Source organism: Haliaeetus leucocephalus, unplaced genomic scaffold (assembly GCF_000737465.1).
Source record: "Haliaeetus leucocephalus isolate CR32 unplaced genomic scaffold, Haliaeetus_leucocephalus-4.0 Scaffold93, whole genome shotgun sequence".
Taxonomy (NCBI): Eukaryota; Metazoa; Chordata; class Aves; order Accipitriformes; family Accipitridae; genus Haliaeetus; species Haliaeetus leucocephalus.
Genome location: NW_010972529.1, coordinates 3,152,082 through 3,165,527, shown reverse-complemented (window position 1 = coordinate 3,165,527; position 13,446 = coordinate 3,152,082). Strand labels below are relative to the sequence as shown.

The following is a 13,446-nucleotide window of genomic DNA, read 5'->3' as shown; positions in this document are numbered from 1 at the left end:
CCCCGAGCCGCTGCTCCCGCCTCGCGGCCGGCGCCCCGACCCCCGGGCCCGGGCTCTGCCCGTCCCGCACCCGCTTGTCGTAGGCCCAGAAGAGGCCGGGAAAGTCCCTCTCCAGACTTCAGCCCAGCTCTCCGCCTTCCAAACCGTTTCTTGCATGGCACGCTGTAAAAGACGGGTTCCCTCTCCCTCCACAAAAGCAAGCGCACGCACAAAAAAAACCCCAGAAGAGCTCCGAAAATCCAGATAAGGTCAAAAAATTTCCTCAAGGGAAGCAGCAGTCTTGCCTTCCTCTGCAGGGGCTGGAATCCAGGAGAATTCTAAGCTGGATTCCCAAAACACAGAGCAGACATCAGGAGACTGTGTGGGCTGGTGATAGAACTGGCTTAAGAGTCAAAACAGACCGACCAGACCAGATCCCACTGCCATAATTGCACTGTGGTCTTGGGTTAATCAGACGGCAGGTACCTCAAAAAACAACCCCCCAAAAAAAAAAAAAAAAAAAAAACAAACCCCAAACAAAAAAAACAGCAAATTTTGTGTTCCTCAAGACAGGAACCAATGCCCGCTTTTTCGGTAGCACCAGAGCAACAGGTTCAAAGCCAAAGTACACTCCCAAAGGTTAGGTTTAAAAGAAAAACAAGTATTTTAAGGTCAGTGCAAGGATCATTTAAAGTCTTAAGAAAATGTATAGAATGCGTGTGTGTGTACTCTTAAGGTAAACCTTGAATCAAGAATCTTAATTAAAAAAATAAGCTTCTGATACCATTATTAGAACTCCTCTGCAACATTAATCAAGAGAAAAAAAAATCAGTTTTTCAAGTACTCTGAGAAGGCATGGGCTATACTTTAAAGATGTGTTGTATTTAACAGGAAGCTAAACCAGAGGTCATAGGCTGTTAGCATATTGGTGGACTTCAAACTTCACTCGATGCCAGTAAATCTGAATAGCTAAAGATTGCACTACGCACAGAAACGCACAGGAGCAATACCTTAAGCACATTTCTGCCATTTCACCAAAAGCTACTTTAACCATTTGCATTTCTTCTTCTGTGCTCTGACACATTCAGCATTTACTCACTTATTATTTAGTCTGATTAAGCTGGGTAAGATTTCCTTAGCTAAATGTATTTTACTGAACTAGTACCTTTCTCTTACAGAACTACAGCATCAATTGATTAGAAAGCAATTGATGCAGCTAATGTTATTATGCAACTAGTTATTGGGATAAAATTCAGAGAAAATATTTGCACTTCAAAAAGTACTAAAAATCTCTTCTTGTATAATGAGAACAGCTCTAATGAGCTAGGGATAAAAACACAAAATGTCAGAAAACATCATCTAACAAAAACCCCTTGTGAAATTTAATTGAAGTCACCATATTTAAATATCAAAGAACGAAAATGCATAATAAATCTTACTACACTGGGGATCCAAGTGACAGACTACATTCCTGGTACTATTGCTGGAAAATGATCTTTAACTGCACTTGTACAGCAGAAAATTATTAAAGAACTTTACAGCTTTTACATTCTGCTACTTTTGTATTAGTAAAGCAATGGCAATTACACAGTGGTATACTGAATGCAGTCTTCTGAACCAGACACATAGCAGAATATCTAATTTCAATTCTGACAGGAAATCAAAATTAGTAAAATAATGTCTTGTAACCCTTTAAGGGCTTCTGAAAGGGTGCTTTTTTTTTTCTTTTTTTCTTTTTAAAGAAACTATTTGTCTCAACTTTCTATTGCAGTAGGCAAAGAACTCGGTGAAATTTCATCAGCAAGTTCCAGCAAGAAACAGACACATCAGGTCAGAAATTAGAAAGAAATACTTTCTTCATGGAAGAGCAAACAAGGGGTCTTGAAATTATATCAAGATAAAGTGGATGGCCTTTCCAGCTGCCAGTTCAACTACAGTCTGTAGGCCAAACTGCATGAATCACAGATGTCCTGGTTTCAGCTGGGATAGAGTTAACTGTCTTCCTAGTAGCTGGTACAGTGCTATGGTTTGAGTTCAGTATGCGAAGAATGTTGATAACACTGATGTTTGCAGTTGTTGCTCAGTAGTGTTTAGTCTAAAGTCAAGGATTTTTCAGCTTCTCATGCACAGCCAGTGAGAAAGCTAGAGGGGCACAAGAAGTTGGCACAGGATACAGCTGACCTAAACTGGCCAACTGGTGTCACATGTAGTTTAGGAACTGGGAAGTGGGGGCAGGGAATTGCCACCGGGGGACTAGCTGGGTGTAGATCGGTGGGTGGTGAGCAATTGCCCTGTGCATCATTTGTACATTCCAATCCTTTTATCATTGCTGTTGTCATTTTATTAGTGTTATCATTATTAGTTTCTTCTTCTCTGTTCTATTAAACCGTTCTTATCTCAACCCATGAGTTTTACTTCTTTTCCCAATTTTCTCCCCCATTCCACTGCGGGGGGGGTGGAAATGAGTGAGCAGCTGCATGGTGCTTAGTTGCTGGCTGGGGTTAAACCACGACAACAGAGGACAACATATGGACACATACAATTGTTGTTGAGATAAGGAAAAGGGTAACTTACAAGATGAGTTATCACAAATAAAACATTACCTTTCCCCCCTGTCCCCCCCTTTTTTTTTTTTAAAGTTAAATCTTTAAAGTGGACTGAAACATCTGATAATGCCTTTATATCTATCTTGATTTAGGTCCAGAGAATTCAGATTAATTACCGAAGACATTTTTTATATGCAGCACAAATGTAAAAATACACATTTTATTATGTACATTTAGAGGTTACAGTTAATTTAAATTGATACAGTTTTTCCTTCTTCAGTTCTATCTTTTGGTTCATGACATTCTGCTGCTGCTTCCAAATATTTTTCTTCAGTGACCTGCTAAAACACATCAATTTTGTTATATTTTTTTAAATTATTTAATTCTCCTTGATCCTGGAAATCCTCCCTCATCCTGTCACTGTAACAAGAAAGGACAACCTACAAAGGCAATTATTGTCGCCAAAATTAAACAACCTGAATGACAAGCATCTTCAAACTAATTTCATAGAAAAATAGCATGGGCTAGGCTCTGAACACATCCGTGGCTAACAAGTTGCAGTAGACATACAGCACTTTTTTTCTTTCTCTTGCCACACAACTAAGTAAAATACTTGATCTGAAGGCTCCAGAATATCTGCTGTTTAATTCTTATGAAGATTTCCTACATTTAAGCATGCCTTGATAGTGAGTCTCTCATTATATGTGGCTTATGATATTTTATAGTTCCATTTATCTTAAAAACTTGCCTTTTGCATTTACTCAGTCATTGTAAAGCTTCTCTTGGATAAGTATACTTCAACTTTGAAATACTGGTTGTTTAACAGAAGAAAGTTTGCAAGAAGCTGTTATTTTCCACATAGGTTTTAAACAGGCAAAAAATACTCAAACTAGTGCATTTATGCAGTTTACTGAAATAGCATTCCCTTTTATCTCCACTAAATTCCGCCTAGGTTCACTCAGTGGTATTACATTTTATCCCTGCATTTACTTATAAGAAACATGTTCACATGTGTTGTCTCAAACCTGTGGTAGAAAACTTATTACCTACAGTCTAGGTAAGTGTAAAGACATTGTTCCAATTTTTAGTTTTCTTATTTCTTGTTCACAATTAAAAAATGAAAAAATATTTAAATTTTACACACATGATACTAATATTAATTCTAAAAACGAATTTGAAAAATACTAATATAGATTAAAGTGATAATTAACAACAGCTTAGAGATATTATAAAAAGCATGGGGGATTCTCAGAAGCAGACAGCTTCAAAGCCATACGTTGACAGTCTGATATAATTTGCTCCAGTTTTTGTTAATAGTACAAATTATATCAATTGAAAAGTATATGTTTTTTTAAACAGTATAATGCATTTTAATAACCAGGCTTCAGAAACAGTACTAGCACATCCTCTACTACACAACAGTTAGATTTCCTATGCATCCAATTTTTCTTCACCTGTGAACATTTCCACTCTTAAAGCTATGTTCTTGAATATATTACACATCTCTAATCATTGAAATTCTACTCTGTCACAACATATCTTGATATTTGGTAAGCTGTACTTCACCACTAATGAGACTTACCAGCCTCTTCGATCTTTCCAGCAGTTTGTGCCACACGGTGTGGTGAGCCTGTATTAAATGTCATTAAATGATGTTAGTGGAGGTAAAAAAAATCTTATCATAGAATAGATTCTGACAAATGTACAGAAATGCTGGCACAAAACCATAACAATCCCTAATTCAGATGTTACAGCTTATGATTTCAGTGTCCCATTTGCCCATATCCCTTTGGGGGACTTGAATAAATGTCTGCTGATCACATCCATTCATTGTGTGGAATCATTAAGTGGGTAATGGCCAAAAATGGGAATTAAAATCTTATGATGAGGAAGGGAACACAGAGATGAGGTAAGGAAACCAGTGCCCACTTGTCCCTTGAAAACTTCGGCAACTGAGACAACAGCACATGTGCTAGACCACAGGTCAAAAACATGAAAGTCAACAGGAATGGGAAGAAAGACTCCTGCCTCCACCTATAGTTCTGCAAAGCCTTTGTTTAAGACTGATTAGTGCTAGGACTTTTTTGTTATTGTTGTTAAGTTTTACTCTGGTGTCATGAAAGACTTTGAAATGGTATCCTTTCTCAAGAGTATAAATTCAAACTTCTGCTCTTTCCTGAATCTGAATAAACACTGTCAGCAGCCTCAATTTCAGAAGATCAGCAAACACAACTAAGACAAGGTGAATGAAATATCCATGCAGAAATTGCACAACCAAAACAACACTTTCAGTTTCTGATTTCACATCCACAATAGTTCCAGGAAAATGAATCCCAAATATCTAGCATAGTCATCATCATGGGCTTTCCCTTCCTGCTACTGTTCTCACCTCTGAATTACATTCAGCTAACAGCACAGCATATAATAAACATCGGAATGTAAGCCAAGCGCCCTAACTCAAAGAAGGATAAACCTGTACAAAAATGCATGTTACCTTCAAATGGATTGGTAGGGACACACCCTGGAACCGCCTTATCAATTCAGATTGGTTAGTCTGAAGATTATGGGCTGCCGTTATCTCATACTGAAAACAGAAACTTGTCCTTGGAATATGAGGGCCTTCACTAACATCTACAAAGTCACCAAACCTGATGGGAGAAAAAAAACCAAACAAAACAACTTGATGTCAAATATATTCAGAGAGAAGTACAAGCCTATTTGTTTTTATTTTTGATTAGCAAATTCCTATCTACCAAACAGATGAAAGAAAATCCACAAAAATCCCAAACCAAATCTAAAAAAATCCGCAGTTCAGCAATTGTGTTTCCTGAAGCAAAAGTACAGGTCACACAATTTCCTAAAATGAACTTATGAAATTTAAAGCTCAAGTCTAGAAAGAGAATTCTAGGTTTAACAAATCTTTGAAGCCATGTTGGCTTTAGAAGTGAGTAACTGTCATTCACCAGAAAAAGATTGGTCTCCAAGATCACATACTTTCCACAGTACAGTGTTTACAACCTGCACAGGCATTTCCCTTTCAGGTCTTGGAAAACTGCAAATCAATTAAGAAAAATGAGAGACAAAAAGATGTACAGCAAAAGAATACTCAGAACAAACCTCTCCCAGAAATCAAAAGGTAAGCCCATTTTCCCTCTTATTGAGCAAACTATACAGTTGGAGGAAAGAGAGAACAGACAAACTTCATATTAAAATTTCAAGAACCATCACTGCAAAGACATCTGTTCCTTTAGAGAGACATGGACTCCAAAATCAAATGCAGAACGATTTAGATGTCTAGAAAACTGAATATCCTACACTAGCCTAAGCTAGTCACAAATTATTTTATATGCCTGAGATACAATACAAGCTTCCTGCCTTCAGCCTAAGAACTTTGTATCTTACACTGTATCCCAGGAGCCAGCTCCATTCTCACCTCCGCCACTACAGGGCAGTAGCGTGCCAGTTAGGAAGATCTTGAAAACTTTGGAAGAAAAATCCACTAGAAAATGCTAACTCTTGTTTTCAAAAAAGTATTTGGTTTGTATTTTATTTAACCTGTCAAGCTCCAGAGATTTATTTAGATTTTATTTAAAAGTATTTAAAACAGTAAGACTTCTCTGCCACTTACCACCTTTAACATAACAAGAAATAGAAATGTAGCAAGATCCACCAAGCACTAAGTACCACAAAACAGTGGTTGTATAAAAAAAAAACACCCACCCAAACAACTTAAGACACAGACAGCAATGAATACAAGTGATTTCTATATTGAAAACCATCACAAGTAACTTACTCTTCTCACTCGCAGAGAGTACTTGCAATACAATCAAATCTTTCAGTGAATCATTACAGAATGAGTTCAGTTTTGCTCACCTATGTAACGTTACAATTCCTTCCATATTCTGAGATGCTTTTTGTTCTATCATCTCCATTTTGTATCTGAACATGACAAAAAAAAGATTAAAAAAATCCTCACCTTTAACACCTAGTTCTTGTAGGAATACATAAGAGATCAATTTAAGGATCATGCTTAAAAATTATGCTCATATTTATGTGAGCTTTGAAACAGGTTTTAAATTCTTAATTTTATATGACAACACATATTGCCATGTTTCATAAAGCATGTCATACAGACCTGTTAGTCTAACCTCAGTTCCTGGAAAAATTATGGAGAAGATTATACTGAGGACTGTTGAAAGGTATTTAAAGAATAATACAATCATCAGGCACAGTTAACACGAATTCACAAAGGCAAAGTCCTGTTTAACTAATTTGATATCCTTCTATGATAAGGTCACCCACCTAGTGGATGAAGGTAAGGCGGTGGATGTAGTTTTTCTGGATTTTAGTAAGGCTTTTGATACTGTCCCTCACAGCATCCTTCTGGACATGTTGTCCGACTGTGAGATGAGCGGGTTCACGGTGCACTGGGTGAAGAACTGACTGAAGGGCAGAGCTCAAAGGGTTGTAGTGAATGGGGCTACATCTGGCTGGTGACTGGTCACCAGTGGTGTTAGTCAGGGCTCAATTCTAAGGCCAGTTCTGTTCAATATATTTATCAACAATCTGGATGCAGGAGTTGAATGCTCCATTAGCAAGTTTGCTGATGATACCAAACTGGGAGGTGCTGTTGTCTCTCTTGAGGGACAAGGGGCCTTGTAGAGGTATGTAGATAGATTGGAGCATTGGGCAATCATCAACTGGATGAAATTTAACAAGTCCAAATGCCAAATTCTGCACCTAGCACAGAGTAATGCTGGGCACAAGTACAAATTGGGAGAGGAGTGGCTGGAGAGCAGCCCTGCAGAAAGGGATCTGGGGTGCTGGTCGACAGCCAGCTCAACAGGAGTCAGCAGAGTGCCCTGACAGGCAAAGAGGGCAAACTGTATCCTGTATACAGTATACAGTATCTGTACCTGTATACAGTATCCTGTATCCTGTATACAGTATAATCAGCCGGGAAAAAAAGGCTATTTTCCTGCTGTATTCAGCATTGGTGCTGCCTCACCTTGAGTACTGTGTGCAGTTCTGAGCCCCACAATTTAAGAAGGATGTCAAGGTCCTTGAATGTATCCGGAGGAGGGCAAAAAAGCTGGTGAAAGGGCTGGAAGGCATGTCCTATGAGGAGCAGCTAAGGACTTTGGGCTTGTCTAGTTTGGAGACAAGGAGGGTGAGGGACAACCTCATTGCTCTCTACAGCTTCCGGAGGAGGGGAAGTGGAGAGGGAGGTGCCTTCTCCCTGGTATCCAGTGATAGGATGCCTGGGAATGGTTCAAAGCTGTACCAGAGGAGGTTTAGACTGGACATTAGGAAGCACTTCTTTACTGAGAGGGTGTCAAACACTGGAACAGGCTTCCTCGAGAGGTGGTCAATGCCCCAAGCCTATCGGTGTTTAAATGGCATTTGGACAATGCCCTTAACATGCTTTAACTTGGTCAGCCCTGAATTGGTCAGTCAGGCAGCTGGACTAGATGATTGTTGCAGGTCCCTTTCTACTGAAATAGTCTATTCTAGTCTATTCTATTCTACGTGTATGTTATAGGAGGGCCACACTCTCTCAGCGGAGTTTTATTCAGAAAGATAAAATGAACCTACTACTTCAAATAAAAATCAGTTTTTCAAGTCACATGTAAGACTAGAAGACACTATTAGATCACCTAAACTGATTTTATGCAATGTGTGGTCCTCAACAGCTGGTCATCTGCAAGACAGCAAAGTTTTCTCCGTTCTTTCTACACACATACAAATACACATACAATGTCTAAAGCTATTACCAAGTCAGCTCCCACCTGCTGTCAATATTTGCCAGCCAACATGGCAAAGAGATGATAGTAATGTGACATAGGGACTAGCATCTTCATTATTAAGCTAAAAAACTAGTTATTTTTGCAACTTTAGCTTTATCATAATTTTATTTTGGTTCACAAAATGATAAATTATTTAACATTTCCCCCCCACCTCTCTCCAACCACCAAAAAGCTGTGGACCAGAGAATTTTTTTCCCAAAACATTGCTTAAGTGTTTTTTTCAGCAAAGAAGACTGGAGTGTTTTGAACAAGCCTTCTTTTATATCACAGGCCAGAGTATTTTATTCATTTTCCCCCTGCAGAGCTCAGAAACAGCATTTCATCAGATCTTCATTTGAAGATACCAAGATATGAAAAACCTACATTTCCCTGAATAGGAAAGCCTTTCAGCAAAGTAACTAGCATGCCAAGTCTAACCACCAGAGCTTCAATTTAAAAGTAGTGAAATCCTGAAGCTCACTATTAAAGTAGTCTACAGTCTTTCCATTTGTCACAAAACTACATCCAGTAAAGGTGCGTGGTGTTGGCCCCTGGAGAGAACATTAAAAATGGAATAAGGTAGGGTGACAAATAGAATGGAGGCATGTTCATTCAGAGTAGTGGGAGAAGTACCTTCTTACTTCACCTGTTCTGTCTTACTTTAGATTTACAAAACCAAGCAGAGATTTAAATGAACTTCTAATTGCCTTTCTAAAAGAAAGGCAAATTCAGACACTTACCTGTTATGCTGAAACATTTCACGTGCTACTTTTACTTCTACATGCAGTGTTTCAAATGGCAGGTCTTTATCAATTAGCTTTCTGGCATCCCTTGTAAGAGAACGGAAGTTGTCCTAAAAAACAGTTCATACCTATAAAACTGTCACCACTGTTTCACAGCTGTTTTCACAGCATAGACAAAGCATAGGAAACACTACATATTAGTCAAAACAAGAAGGTTCCTCTACTAGAAAACCTAAATATAAGAATATTGCTGTAGGACTGTAACTCTATTGATCAGCAACAGATTGCTACAGATCATCAATGTTTCAATGGACTGATTCAGTGCCCAGTCAAATCAATAGGCATTTTTCCATCAGAAACAACATATATTAATTGGAGTTAAACTTCTTGGGTTTTCCCAACATGATATATACACATACAGTCTACATCTTGTTTCCCAAAGTTGTGACTCCACTTATAAATGACCTCTATCGTGATGGAAACGAAGGAAAAAAAGGTACTGAATAATTAATAAATAGAAATTCATCACCTTGGTCCAGAATCCAAAGCTCTGCATACTCAAATTTATTGATAAATAAGAAATTGTTATTAGGAGAAATTACATTTATAATGTCATGTAGAAAATATTTCAGACTAAGTTACTTCAACTACAACATCATGTTGAAGAGAAATTCTGCATTGTACCAATATTGCTTTGCTAGCCATACATGCCTCTGCTGATATTCAGGCATGAGAACAAGAATAGGCACCAGATGAGCAAAACATTCCTGTTCACACCAGCAACCAAATGGTTATGAGACTTTGAGGTTTTAGATCATTAGATTTACTGAAGAGCATGAAATATAAGCAAGCTATTAAGGAGAGCTTCAGCTGAGTTTGCTCACAGTTCTTTTACAACAATAAGCTGATTATGCTGTAAACCACTAGGTGAAAATATACATATTGCACACATTTTTATTTTCAGAGGGCTCTACTCACACAAAAACTATGGTTGCATCTACATTACTAGGCAAGAGTGGCTGAGTAGGAGCAGATCTGCATGGTAATAAAGATGGCACTGAGGTCCCAACAGCCACATCAACTATTTTTGGAATTGTAGTTCAGACTAGAACTTACTCTAGCCCCACAGACCTAAAACCTGTAAGCATCTGGAGGACAGGTCAAGGTTTAATTTCATCTGAAATGAACCCAGTCCGTGTGCTCTGAGAGCACTCTGCAATGAGAGCCAGTATGTGGAAGATGTGGAGATTAGTTTCCAAAGAGTAATCCTGACCTAAAAAAAAAAAAATACTAGTGTAGATATACCCAAGAAAAAGAAAAAAAAACCTCAGTGCCTCCTCTCCCCCATTAAAAAAAGAACCATTGGGCAAGGATGCAAGCTATATAGCTTTTCAGGCAAGAAGTTATTGTGCTTACGTTTGTTGGTTTCCAGTCATTCAGCTTATTGTCCAAAATTACATCATAACAGAAAGCTCCAGAGATCACTGCAATTCCAATAGAAAAATACTCATGTTTGTAACAAAGTATGTATTTAATTGTCAAAAAACATTCTTATATCAAAATGAGAAGAAAATCAGAATGATCTCAAGAAATCCATCATAAATTTTCAGCTGCAATTATACAGTCAAGTGGCAGATAAAACCTCTATCATTTTCATTTTATTTCACTGAATGAGAAAGTAATTTGAAATGAGTTTTAATGCAATGTCAGTATAATACAACCCCATTAGAGAGAAAAAAAAATACTGCTTCCCAAAACTGCATCTAACTTTGAAAGGGAAAAAAAAAACCAAAACAAAACACACTTTGAAAACATTTCACATTTTTTCCTTTGTATGCATCATATACTAGAAGTAAATCTGCACTATTAACTTGTAAAGAGGAATTTACTGCACAGAGAAATCTGACAATATTAAAGCTGAAGTAAAATGTTTATCCATGACACAGGCATGGCACAAATTTCTGATAAAGGTAACACAAATTTCTGTGATAATCATTAGAACACTCTTTGTGTATATTTATTCAGCTATTACCATCTTAGAAATCAAGCTTATGACCCCAGTAAGTGCATGCTATTTCTATACATACAGTATAATGACATAGCTTAGTGTATGAAAGATTATTGCAAATCCCGGTAGAACTGAAATACCCACTCTACTCTTACCAAACAAGACAAATGCTGAAATTGCTAAAAAGCGAACCAATTGTAGGAGGACTCCACATGACCAGCAACCAACCTTCTTATACATCAAATGCATAATCACACAGGTTTTGTTATCTAAATAACCTCCTCTCTTGTGCATTTTCTCACTTTTGTAAATCTTAAATCAGGTCACAGATGAGCAAAAGTTGTTACTAAGCCTGTCTGTACTTCAGTAATCTTCCAACTTGATGTACACATCGTAATTTTTAGTAACTCAACTGCTCACAAGGTTATGTAGTTATTAGAGCAAATTTCAAAGAAACACATCACATCTTCTAAACATCTTACTCATGTAACTTCTCAATAAAAAGGTTATGTACTTAAGTTACTAACTTAACCTATGAAATCCTAAGTGGCCTGAAACCCAGTTGCCACACAGACCAATTTTCTGTACTTAGATAACAAAATTGTTTTCAGCATGATTACTATAAATTAAAGGCTACAACAACAGCATGTAATACACGTATCAATACTAAGTACCGTCAATCATTGGAAAAGAAGCCTCTGGTTCTTTGGTAACACCATTAGACACTCACTTAAGAAGCAGCAAAAGACAAGACAATTAACGTAAAACAGTTCTATCACCTGGCACTTCTGGAGCTTTAATCAGATTGACTGAGTACTCATCTTTGAATGCCCGCTTTAACACACATGCCATGATCATGGCACAGGAACGCCAATAGGCCTATAAAGAAAATTTTAAAACACAGATTTATTATCTAGAAGCTAACAACCCACACCAGATGAAGATCAGCTACTTATTCCAAAAGAATACCAACATCTAACTGAATGACACACAAACCTAGCTGTTAACCCAAGCATTGCTTTCTTTAATATTTAAACTTCTATTTGGAGATGATTCTCCATATAGAATCAATCAAAAAGATCAAAACTGCACTTAAAATGCAAGCCAGATGTCTCCCTGGAGATATTTAAATCTGAAATCATAGAATACAAGAATATAGGTTGAAAGGGATGCCCGCACATCACCTAGCCCACACCCTGGTCCAACTAATGATAACCATTATGTGCCAACCAACTATTAAAAATATCTGAACTTTCACAAAAACAAAGTTCAAGAGAGCAGATGGACATGGAACTGAAAGGGGCATACAGAATCAAGTGGTCATAATCAGGGTCACCTACAATGGGATACGATGCAGACTTACCTTGTTTACTTCCTCTGGATCGTCATCTTTGAAAGTAAGGAACTGAATTTCACATGATTTGGTCAAGGGTCTGTACATATCCCAGACTTGCCCATCCACAAGAGCTAGAACGGATTTCTTGCAATGCCACTCACTTAAGTCTGAAGAGAGTAAAGAACGTATTACACAGTTATTAACCATATTCTTCAGAGTCAGCAGTTTAGACTCCTGCATTTATAACAACAAACTGCAAATTTCACTTTCATAAATCACTTGGAAGGATGAGCTGTTAACAGTCTCCAAAAATTAGCTCAGTTTCTACTGATGTGTTTTAGTACAAATGTATTTTAAACTTATCAAACACAAGTATTCTGAATGCATGACTGTTAATTTGGTCATTAAAATGTCAATAGTATTAACACCTCAAATTGTGATGACAAGTACTTCAATTGGCAGCACAATTTTCACCATCAGTGGCACAATGTTAGTTTAAGAGTCCATTCACTTACGCATGGCACAATTGTATGGAGTAGACAAAGCTTTGTTCATTACAAACACACTGCCAGGGTGCGATTTCCCAGTGTATTTTACTTCGATTTTCTCAATTCGTGGATGAAGAGACAACTGTCTCTCTTTCTCTTTGGTGAAGAGCTCATTACGCATGTGAATCACTTCATCTGATGTCAGTCGAGAAACAGTTGGTGTGGAGACGAACCCTGGTAAAAGGAATGATCTAAAATAAGCAATAAGGAGTTTTCAAAGCCTCTTTATAAGATGTTGGTTTCTAAAGAAAGGAAGACATGCCACTGCACTGCTGATCCATGTGTCAGTCTCAATACGCCTAAGGTGAGCACTCCAGCAGCTCTTACTGCCCGCCCATTCATTCTCGGTCCCTGCAAAGCCAGCATGAAGTCACAGCACGAAGCGCTGAAGCGACGAGTGCTTAATGACATTCTCCGGCTGCAGCGGCCCTTCCCTCAGACCGGCCAACTGCCCCCGCGGACCGCGCCCGCTCCGCGCCGCTGCCACCGCGCCCCGGCCC

The 13,446-nt window shown here is 38.1% G+C and overlaps 1 protein-coding gene across 3 annotated transcripts; it reads right to left on the bottom strand.

Annotated features, from left to right (window-relative positions):
- Window positions 1-2,742: 2,742 nt before the first annotated feature.
- Window positions 2,743-13,438, bottom strand: MRPL39 (mitochondrial ribosomal protein L39). 3 transcript variants are annotated; one of them, XM_010585317.1, is made up of 9 exons: window positions 12,914-13,438; window positions 12,426-12,565; window positions 11,842-11,941; window positions 10,471-10,538; window positions 9,052-9,164; window positions 6,399-6,464; window positions 5,020-5,173; window positions 4,108-4,155; window positions 2,743-2,863 (listed from the first exon to the last, which is right to left on the bottom strand). In XM_010585317.1, exons 1-9 carry the CDS (start codon window positions 13,065-13,067, stop codon window positions 2,777-2,779), a joined length of 930 nt encoding a protein of 309 aa, XP_010583619.1. In that variant the 5' UTR covers window positions 13,068-13,438; the 3' UTR covers window positions 2,743-2,776. The 3 variants fall into 3 exon arrangements, with proteins under 3 accessions (XP_010583619.1, XP_010583618.1, XP_010583620.1); XM_010585316.1 differs by having other exon boundaries at window positions 2,768-2,866; XM_010585318.1 differs by lacking the exon at window positions 6,399-6,464 and having other exon boundaries at window positions 2,768-2,866.
- Between the last annotated feature and the right edge of the window lie 8 nt (window positions 13,439-13,446).

Bases quoted from the DNA above. Each gene is read 5' to 3' on its own strand.
- MRPL39 (XM_010585316.1), bottom strand. From the start codon at position 13,067: ATGCGTAATGAGCTCTTCACCAAAGAGAAAGAGAGACAGTTGTCTCTT. The intron at 6,465-9,051 runs GTAAGTGTCTGA...TGTCATGTTCAG, and splicing joins GAAATGTTTCAGCATAACAG to ATACAAAATGGAGATGATAG. The intron at 2,867-4,107 runs GTAAGTCTCATT...GATGTGTTTTAG, and splicing joins TGGAAAGATCGAAGAGGCTG to CAGGTCACTGAAGAAAAATA.